Source organism: Aricia agestis, chromosome 16 (assembly GCF_905147365.1).
Source record: "Aricia agestis chromosome 16, ilAriAges1.1, whole genome shotgun sequence".
NCBI lineage: Eukaryota > Metazoa > Arthropoda > Insecta > Lepidoptera > Lycaenidae > Aricia > Aricia agestis.
In genome coordinates, this window is record NC_056421.1 from 14,822,946 (window position 1) to 14,834,185 (window position 11,240).

Genomic DNA, 11,240 nt, shown 5'->3' on the forward strand with positions numbered 1-11,240 from the left:
ACAAGTTGAATAATAATAAACAAGAAGTATAAAGTATAAACACAGGTATTATTTTTAGATACTTTATTTTCATCACTTCATCTTCAAAAACCTGAAAAACCATTGTTGAAACCGTTAGAGCGTTTTCACACGAGACACGACACGACACGACAAAATGCGGTGACGACTCCGGGCGCCATACATTTCTATGTACCGTTTTCACACGGCACCGCACGACACACGATTTTAAGATGACAGTCCGCTATGTCGTCACGTTTTTTGTCTACAGATAATATATAAATAAATACTTTATTGAAAAATTGTTAAATAAACAATTAATCATAATTTAACAGTCTGCCAAACTGCATAGGTAGCGGTTTTCTGGCGAGCATTACGCCGCCATATTACATTTACATCATACCTAGTATTATAATATGGTAATAATTAACATTTAACATGGGCGTAGCGAGGTACTGGCAGGTTTTTTAAACTATACATAAATAATATTTATGACTACGTTTTATAATAAGCTTAACTATTAGCTTAGGACCCCAACAAATAACAAAAGATGACATATTTTTAAGAAGTAATGGCTGGTTTACACGTATAAATTGCTTATCGAGGTAACAGCTAAATTTTAACTTAATTTTAAGTTATTAATTGCATGTAAACACAAAGTTTAGTAGCAAGTAGCAAGTTCAAATTTAGTTAAGTAAGTATAAAGTCATTTAAGTTAAAATCTTGTTGACTACTTATCTACTTAATACGTGTAAACCAGCCATAAGTGAATACGGTGTCGTCGCAGAAATCGTCGCTCGTGTGAAAACGTTCAAACGACAGACTGTGTGACGTCTGTCGTGCAATTTATATTTGTCTATGAATCGTCTCGTGTCGTGTCTCGTGTGAAAACGCCGTATAATAAGTTCTTTCTTAATTTATCTTCATTGTGTTCGTGAAGAGCTGATAAAAAAACTAAAGTCAATGTCAATGTCAAGTTCTTCTCCTTTTTCTTTCTCTCCGAAATAAATCACCATGGCGGCCGGGGTAAGATTTTTTATCGTAATTTATTTGTAAAATCAACTCATGTAATTCACAAAAGCTTACATAAATATGCTTGCAAATTTATATGGTGTTATAGCCTCGATTATATTTTTCAGGTACTTTATACTTATCCAGAAAATTTCCGAGCTTATAAGGCGCTGATCGCCGCACAGTACTCCGGAACCGATTTAAAAGTAGCTCCCAATTTCGTGTTCGGTGAAACTAATAAATCCGATGCCTTCTTGAAGAAATTTCCGGCCGGCAAAGTGAGTGACATCGAATCGAAACTGTGTAGTGCTAGTGATATCTGGCACCGAATCTGCCCAGATGTTTTGACGGTGACGTGTAACTAAAATATTTGGCGATTTTTAGGTGCCAGCTTATGAAAGTGCGGACGGAAAGACTCTCCTGACCGAGAGCAATGCTATCGCATACTATGGTGAGTACCTTACATTCAAATTGTACTGTATACTTAGTGCAAAGTGAATAAATTCAGTTGCACCAACTGTTATGTAGCCCACTGCAGGATTGCTCTGAGTGCAATGTCTGCTTACTGCTAACATAGCTTATATTGTATTATATATGCATAGCTTCTTACTTACACACTAAGAACCTGCAGTGTGCTCCTTGACTTAGTACTTACTAATATTATAACAGCAGTAAAAAGTTAGTGCAATTTATTATGATTTGATTTGATACTGACATGTCAGATTTACAGTGTTGCTGGAATATGGTACTTAGAAAGTCATATTAATGTATGAATATTTTTAGAATTGATTTCTTACTTGTTTAGATACTACACTAAAATAGTTATAATATTATACATATTATATTAGAAAGGTTTGCTTATTTGTGTTGAATAGGCTAACACAGTTTTTTGGCAAGTATAGACATAGTTCCCACAGCTATTTCTATCAAGGAAAGATGTGTTTTCTGCAAGATTATTTATGTATTCACAAAGTAATATTGTGATACATGTAGTCGGTGGCGTTGTAGACTATTTCTACTGTCGTACTAAACATCCAATAGTAATGTTTAAACATTTGGCTGCAATTAAAATACTTTTAAAATGTTTTAGGTCTGGAAGCTTTTAGTTTGTACTTACTCCCTTACTGCATTATATATCTTATTATTATATCTTTAAACGAGCAATTCTTGTATATATATAATTGGAATCTCGGAATCGGCTCCAACGATTTTAATGAAATTTAGTATATAGGGGGTTTCGGGGGTGATAAATCGATCTAGCTAGGAATCATTTTTAGAAAATGTCATTTTTTTCGTGTTTTATCGAATACCGAGCAAAGCTCGGTCAAATAGCTAGTTGTTCTAATAATATCAGCTATGTAGGAACAGAATGTATTTAAGTATCAGTGCAGAATTTAAATTAAAAGTGTAAAACTTAACAATTACAATAAAAACTGAATCTGGAAAATAATTGGTATTAATAAGTCATTTTAAGTAGTGAATCCTGTCCAAAATATTCTTGTTTATTTAGTCTATGCCTAACTTTGTAAGTGCGCATTAATTTATTTTTAAGATATACGGCTACCAACAATAAAGGTAAGATTTAAAAGTTATGACCCAATCTCATTACAGTTGCCAACGCAGCTCTGCGCGGCACAGATGTTGCTTCGCAGGCGGCTATCTTCCAGTGGGCGTCATGGGCTGATGGAGAGCTACTGCCCGCCTCCTGCGCGTGGGTCTTCCCTTACCTAGGGATCATGCAGTTCCACAAGCAGGTAATTTACCTTGGCAAGTCTGTCCAAAATTCTGGTAGCTTGGTGGACACGCTTATCGATGCCAACGCCGCGCTTGACGCCTCTTCCTTAAACTCCATGTCTGATGCTGAGGCTTTACTCATTTTTCTTCTTTGATTAAGCCGATGAGTCGACCGGCCAATGAGCTGATGAGCCGCCTGCCGTTGTACTCGCCACGTGCCACGCGCGTTCTTCTATTGCGTCACGCTAACTTCCTGTCGCCGCGTGGAATTCGATCTTCAAAAAAAATATATATCCCACAGCCAATGTCACTATTTACACAGATTCCCTTTACTACAAACTTTCTTCGGTAGTTCTTCGTCGGGGTCACCAATTTAGTGTACAAAGGCTGGGGTCTTCAAATTAAATACTGGATGAGCTGAATTACTTTATTCGCACAACAAGTTAGGTAGGCGATGGGCAGACGACTGACTCGCAGGAGTTAACTCGCCGCGTTACAAATATCGCTGAATTTACAATATGCAATTACCGAGAATTATAACACACACTACATGCCCTTGTTTAAGTTATCCTAAGCCGTACAACTGAAATCTGAAAACTTAAATAAAAATAAATTGCTTTCAGCTTAAATCCTTAAACAAATTAAATTTATGTTTTTGGGTGCCCATTATGCTTTTTTTGTACCAAACTCTCGAAGCAAATAAAGATGAGTATGACTGTGTGTTTCAGAACGCAGAGCGCGCGAAGTCCGACCTGCTGGGGGCGCTGGCGGTGCTGGACAAGCACCTGCTGACGCGCACCTTCCTCGTCACCGAGCGCGTCACACTGGCCGACATCATCGTCTTCGCCACGCTCATACACGCCTTCCAGGTAACTGTTCACTGTACTAGACACTTGTCCCTTACAAGTGGTTGTTTGTCTCACTCTAGTGCTGAGGTTACTGTTATTATCTAATATTTTTATGCTTCAACTCCCAAGAGGTCACATTCGACCACTATTCACAATAGATTTCTGAATCCACGATCGACGGATTAAATTCGAAAGAGTGTCCGTCTGGTACTTATTTACGCCCAAACCCATATTTAATAATAGCTTTGTTTCTGTAAAACCACAACTACCGTTACTAGTGTTCTTGTAATATGGTGCTGTACAGCTGTCCTCCTTAGTAAGGCAAACATAATGTATCTGTGTGACGGTGACTTGCAGACCGTCCTGGAGCCGAGCCTGCGCTCATCGCTGGTGAATGTGCAGCGCTGGTTCCTCACGCTGGCCAACCAGCCCCAGGTGCTGGCCGTGGTGGGGCCCATCAAGCTGTGCGCCGCCGCCCCCGTCTACGACGCCAAGAAGTACCAGGAACTCACACAGGGACAGAAGGTATTAGAGACAATAAACTGCCTTCGTGTTACCCAGATATAGCTGTAGAAGTAAATACACAGCAGATATAGTTTATATTCTATTATAAACACCTACAAAAACTATGCATTTTCAAATGATATGAACTATGTTTACTACCTAATTCATTTTTTTATGTAATGTTTGACAAATTTTAAGGCACTAGTTTTAAAAATCTGATTTGATATGATTATCGCAATATAAATTTTTTAATAAAATTATTAAAAATCATACCAAAATAAAAATTTTCAATCTATCGTCGTAGTATCGTAGTAAACAAAGCCAAGACTTAAGTTAGAATTTTATTCTGTTGAATATTGAAGGAGGGAGGAAAGAAGGAGAAGAAGCCCGCCCAGGAGAAGAAACAAGCACCCGCCAAGAAGGAGGAACCCAAACAGGCTGAAGAGGAGGAGGAAAAACCCCGAGAGTCCAAAAACCCCTTTGATGCCATGCCTAAAGGGTGAGTAACGCTTGTATAAAAACTTATTATTATTACGGTCTGTTGTTTTGGGACAGGAAGAGGTATGTTTTTATACCGTCTGCTTCCTAATATGTCCCTCAATACAATGTGCCACTTGGCTTAGGTTAACTTTAATTATTTTTCATTATGTGCAGATAAACATTCATTTATTATTTTTTTTTTTTTTTTTTTTATAAAATAAGGGGGCAAACGAGCAAACTGGCCACCTGATGGAAAGCAACTTCCGTCGCCCATGGACACTCGCAGCATCAGAAGAGTTGCAGGTGCGTTGCCGGCCTTTTAAGAGGGAATAGGGTAATAGGGGAGGGTAGGGATGGGAAGGGAATAGGGTTCGGGATTGGTCCTCCGGTAAACTCACTCACTCGGCGAAACACAGCTGTTTCACGCCGGTTTTCTCTGAGAACGTGGTATTTCTCCGGTCGAGCCGGCCCATTCGTGCCGAAGCATGGCTCTCCCACGTATAAATTACAATAGTATTTCTATTTGCTGTGCTAGTTACCCAACTTGGAGGGCCATTTGACCTTCAAATAGAAATTTGATTGATCTTGTATTTACGATAAGTAGTGTACTACATAATAAAATTCGTAAATTCCAGGACCTTCAACTTTGACGACTTCAAGCGGTGCTACTCCAATGAGGACGAGGCCAAGTCCATCCCGTACTTCTGGGAGAAGTTTGACCCCGAGAACTACTCCATCTGGTTCTGCGAATACAAGTACCCCGAGGAGCTCGCCAAAGTGTTCATGAGCTGCAACCTCATCTCCGGTATGTTCCATCTTTGATAAGAATTTATTCAATGAGCTAATCACTAGTATTCAAATGTCATTTCGAAAATTAAGCCCAAATCTTGAATAAAGAAGATATGCGGCCAAAGTCATAAATAAATTTAATTATTACTTAACTTTAATGTAGATTTTGACATACTCTATTACCTGTGAAACTCTCCCTTCAATTAGGATTGTTAAATTCTATTTGCATTATATGCAGTTGGACACGATAGACCTGATGGCTACATCGCAGCATCTGGTGGCAAATAGAATTTTAACATTTTGGCCGTGGGACTGGACTGATTAATCAATGCTGCTGTAATGTAGTTTGTGAAATGACTTTTCTAATGACATTGATGATGAAATGTCTAGTGTCGAGGCTAGAGATGGTGTAATGATAATCATAATCATAATATCTTTATTTGCTCGAAATGTGGTTACAAAGGATGACAAAATGATACAGTACCAGCACACTTCGCTAATACATTGTTAGCATGCAAATGTTAATTTCTTAAAAGGAGTAAGACAATATTAAATATAAACATTCAGACAAAATAACAAAATCAAATTTAAATAAGTAATACAGTGCTAAGTGTCATTTAAAGAGTAATTAATCATCTTTATAAAATGTTTTATTTATATTTTTGATAGTCATCATCCAAAATGTTATAAGATACAGAAATTTAAGTCAATAGATTGAATTAATTAATGAAAATAATGTCCTATGGGTATAAAATTGGTCATTAATTAGTAAAATGTTAATAATGTTAAAGAAATATATTAATTAAAAAAATAATGATAATAAAATATAGTGTCAAAATTAGTTCAATAATAATAAAAATAATGTGAAAAAAAAAGTAATAATAATAATATGTCAAATAATAAAATAATAATAATAATAAAGTCAAATGTCAATTAGTCGAGATTACATTAACAATAGTATGTGATGTCATTAATTTCATTATAATAGCAATAATTTCTAATGTCTAGGTTAAAATTAATGGTAACTAAAACTCTTTATATTATTTTGTTGTTATCATTGAAATAATCAGAAAGGTTACAATAGCATTTGCTTATTAAAAGTTCTTTGACAGATTTTTTGAACATGTTTATACTGACATTATTTTTTCTTATAGATAGTGGCAATTTATTATAAATTATGGATGACATACCTGATACACTTTTACAAACAAGTGACGTGAATGATAGTGAATGTCCACCCCCCAGGCATGTACCAGCGCCTGGACCAGATGCGGAAGGGCGCGTTCGCGTCGATGTGCCTGTTCGGCGCCGACAACGACTCCTCCATCTCCGGCGTGTGGGTGTGGCGCGGACAGGACCTCGCCTTCCCGCTCTCGCCTGACTGGCAGGTAATATACCTGAGCCGGCAAACGTTGTGCCGCCATATACAGTGTGGGGATATGCTTGTACCCACTTTTATCACTTCAGACGTTGTCACTTGTCATGCTCGTGTTGTGTATATCACGCCGATCTTCGAAAATTCGATTGGCGCGATTTAGAGCTGGGCGCTGTTTGGTACAATGTACATATTATTTCGAGAATTGAATATAGATATTGGTTCTCAGATTTGCCTAATAGGTACAATTTTATTTTAAGAATGTAGCCTCATGATGCCCTATTTACGTTCCAGATCGACTACGAGTCGTACGACTGGAAGAAGCTGGACCCCAGCAGCCCCGAGACCAAGAAGATGGTGCAGGAGTACTTCTCGTGGAGCGGCAAGGACTCCAAGGGCCGCCCATTCAACCAGGGCAAGATCTTCAAATGAACAGTTCCTTATGAGTGTAACACTGTAAGCGATGATATTATATACTATAGTAATTTATATCGAGCGCATCCGTCGAGTGTTGTTGCAACATGTCAAACATGCATTTAAGTTTATCGTGGCCACCAATTTATACTGTCAATAAAAAAATTTCTACATACATACTTTTTTTATTACATAGCCTGTTTTTTTTTAATTTGGTTACCCTAAACGAATTGGAAATCCTTTAATGGTTTAGTATTAATAATAAAATCTTATTTTATTAACATAACACTCAGGGAAGTAGCGAGGAATGAAACAAACATGTAAAAGCAAAATTTTTATACTCTCATTATCAGACTTTTGCCTAAATTGTACAAGTATTATTATTACTTTGGTACACAATTTATTGCAACGGTACACCTCGCGGCGAACGCAGCGCCGCGCTCGACGCTCCCGCACAGATGTTTTAATTAAAACATTTTAAACTTTATGTACACTCGAAAACTTTAATAGAAATATTTTTAATATTCATAATATACTCGTACGTTACAGGAGTAATTTTTACCTAAAAAGTACACTTTGTACATAATAATGCTCAATATGAATTCGGGGAGCCGTCACAGAGAATACAGTCGGACGATTATGGAGGTTGCCTATGTAGTATGTACACGACACGGTGGAGGTATAAAAATATCAACGAATGGGGTTGAAGTGAAAAAGTAGTGGTGCAACATTCGTTCACGAGTTTTACATTACAACAATATTGTTTAAATATATCCATAAATAGGGTTAGACCATTTAAAAAGTTGGGCGATGAAATTCATCGGGAGCACCACTATTAGCGGGAAGTTTAGACTAGTTAGATATAAAGGTTCAAAATGCCTTGATACAAAATTTGATCAGATCAGACGATACTTGTAAATCTTACAGTTTAATATCTTGTTGGGATTTAAGTGGCACATGGAGTGTTCAGACTGTTCCCTGCACAGGATACATACATGCAGTATGTGGTACCATGTAGTACATAGTTACTGGCTAGCTCAGTAAAGTGATCTGACAAGCAGCAGTGTGTAGGACAGTACATTAGTAGCTGACCAGGGATTGAACAATTATTTTGGCGTTAGTTTTCTTTAAACCTGGACCACAAAGAGGTTAATTCTTATTTTGATTTTTAAACAATACTAAAATCGAGGATGTTACTAATTTATTTAGTTATGGTTGTTATTTCTATTTAACTTTCAAAAATGTTCACCACAAAACATAATATTCCTACTTCCTAGTCAAGCTATATTAGGGAATTTCCCTGCAGCACACTCCGGTACACCACATGTAGGGTGTAGGGGAAGTTTCGGGAGTAACACTGATCTAAAACACGGAAATATAACTCGATTGATGTAGAATATCAATTCTAGTCAATTTAAACTTTTACAATACTAACAACAGGTACGAGTGGTTTAATATGATAGTGGGATTTTATTGTAATTTTCACCGGTGTTGTCAGCCACAAACATTACAGTGTTTAAGTACCTACTTTTGATAGGATAGGCCCTAGGGCCTAGGGAACATTAAAGTGTTATTTTTATGCTATTTAGGACTTTTTGAAATGAGTAACGAGCAGTGTCCGACCGAAGATATTTGCCGAAGCCAAAGATCTCTATATCTCTATAAATTTTTGATACATAATATTGTAGCCAAGTAAGAAATGTTCACACCTAGCCTGAAACATTACACAGGTCAACAGTCAATTTGGTGCCTGAAAACTAAAAGCTGTTTCTGTAAGAACTTTGTGCCTCGATCACATGTTTCTAAAAAAATTTCTTTCTATCAGCTCAGGCTTTTAAGATATTTCATTCCAAAGTTTCAAGAATCTCGAATTTTAGTCTATTTCAGAATCGCTTTACAACTATTGAAATAATTTATTTTCATGAGTTTTGATAAAATATGTTTAGTAAATATACACAATATCTATTATTTAGATCTCAATTTAAATTGCTTATTATTGTAAACTAAACTTTCTTTTTACCCGACTGCCAGGAGGGTTATGTGTTTGGCGCGTATCTTGTATGTTTGTAATATTACCACTAAACGGATTTTCACAATTGAGGTATCGTTAGATTTGTCTTAGTGACCCAAGTGTTCTTAGATAGGTGACATTTAAAAAAAAACAAAATGGCAGATGTTTGACGCCATATTGTGAGGAAAAAAAAATAAAAATTCTACCAAGCATATAGAGTGGGGTATCAAAATAAAGGATTTTAAGCTCTGATTCTGAATATGTATATAACTTGCAGTTTTAATATTAAATGGAACGATAAATCTACACTAATATTATAAAGTGGAAAGATTTGATTTTTTGGTTGTTTGGCTTCCGAAACTACTAGACCGATTTGAAAAATTCTTTTATCATTGAAATTCTACATTATTTTTGCTGAACATAGGCTGAATTTTATTTTCGAAAAAATAGGGTTCCGTAAGATATTTGGGTTCTTCGGACGCAAGGTGTAAAAAATCAACCAGAAAAGTTACTTATTTTACGTACGCTGCCTAAACTATAAAAGATGGAACCATAAAATGTTCTAAGTATTTGTATAACTTATAAATATCTACAAAAAAGTCCGCAACACACTATACGTATCTATATCGAGTGAGGCACAATAACCATTTTTTTTTATTTAAAAATCTTGAATTTTTTGGTCTACATTTAAACGCGTTTTTACTCATTCTTTTAATTCTTACCAAAATAAATTATTTGGTCACTAAGTAAAGTTTATGTAGATAATATTTGGTCTTTGAATGAATAAAATTGGACATTTGGTTTTGAAATTATGGAGAAATTAAAATATTACGATAGTGCGCGTGCGGGAGGAGGACAATCTGTGCAGGGTGCAGCCTGCGTATAATGACTGCGTCGTCGATGTTAGGCGGGTATAAATAGTCAGTACTCAAGATGCATCTCGGTCTCAAGATACGGTTCAGGCTCTGTGATTGGTTGGCTGTCAAAATTGGGACCAATCACAGAGCCGAACCGCGTCTTGAGACCGGGTCGCATCTTAAGTACTGACTATTTATACCGGCCTTAGTGTTGGAGTCTGTGAATTGACCTAGGAATCATTTTGCTGACCGAGTCTTTCCTGGGTATGCTTTTTGCAGCGTTCACCGACATCCACGCTAGCGGAGCCGCGGCCAACCGCTAGTAATAAAATAAGAAAAAACCAAAATCCGCCTGCATGGATAAATAGTAAATACATAATTTAAAATTAACTGACATTACTGAAACAAGATAAAAATTCAATGGCAAAGTAATAAAAAAACAATGATCATTAGATTCATTGTCGAAATGGTAAGATGGCTACAACTAAAAAGTCTAAAATAATATGAATTAATTAAATATCAAAAAACCCGACTGCAAAAAATGTTAACTAGAAAGAACGAAACAATACCTAATTCTGCCGGAGGCATCGAATCCATGTTTTAATTGATACGACTCTTGCTTACGAGTTTCATGCCAGGATAAATAGAAGGTTACATAGAAAAATATAGAAGAAGAAAGTGGATTATAAAATGAAGTCGGAGGCATAATATTTTATGATTTATGAATTAATGTTAAACTCGGTGCGACATGCCTCCGACTGCATTTTATAATCCACTTCCTTGTTCTACATTTTTCTGTGTAACCTTCTATTTATCCTGGCATGAAACTCGTAAGCAAGAGCCGTATCAATTAAAACATGGATTCGATGCCTCCGGCAGAATTAGGTCTTGTTTCGTTCTTTTTAGTTAACATTTTTTGCAGTCGGGTTTTTTGATTTTTAATTAATTAATTTTATATCATACAAAAATTGTTACTCTACGTAGTATGAGCTAGGTAAAGCATTTTGAAAACCGTCATAACATTGGAGAAATTAGTCATGTCAGTCAGTCATGAAACAAGTTACATTCTCAATAAGAAGTGTCTCCCTCTGGCATACATATTACAAAACTAATAAAAATGAATACTTTCAACTGCAATGAGATTCTGAAATGGGCTAAAATGCGAGATTTTTGAAACTTTGGAATGAAATATCTTAAAAATCTGAGCTGATAGAAAGAAA

At 36.3% G+C, this 11,240-nt stretch overlaps 1 protein-coding gene across 1 annotated transcript; it reads left to right on the top strand.

Annotated features, from left to right (window-relative positions):
* Positions 1 to 928: 928 nt before the first annotated feature.
* On the top strand, positions 929 to 7,327 carry LOC121734756 (elongation factor 1-gamma). Its single transcript, XM_042125366.1, has 10 exons — positions 929 to 1,023; positions 1,137 to 1,286; positions 1,393 to 1,459; positions 2,620 to 2,762; positions 3,471 to 3,611; positions 3,948 to 4,115; positions 4,457 to 4,593; positions 5,210 to 5,379; positions 6,609 to 6,751; positions 7,033 to 7,327. Exons 1-10 carry the CDS (start codon positions 1,012 to 1,014, stop codon positions 7,168 to 7,170), a joined length of 1,269 nt encoding a protein of 422 aa, XP_041981300.1. The 5' UTR covers positions 929 to 1,011; the 3' UTR covers positions 7,171 to 7,327.
* Positions 7,328 to 11,240: the final 3,913 nt, after the last annotated feature.

Coding starts and splice junctions, on each gene's coding strand:
- LOC121734756 (XM_042125366.1), top strand. Junction 1,460..2,619: donor CAATGCTATCGCATACTATG/GTGAGTACCTTA, acceptor ATCTCATTACAG/TTGCCAACGCAGCTCTGCGC. Junction 6,752..7,032: donor CGCTCTCGCCTGACTGGCAG/GTAATATACCTG, acceptor TTTACGTTCCAG/ATCGACTACGAGTCGTACGA.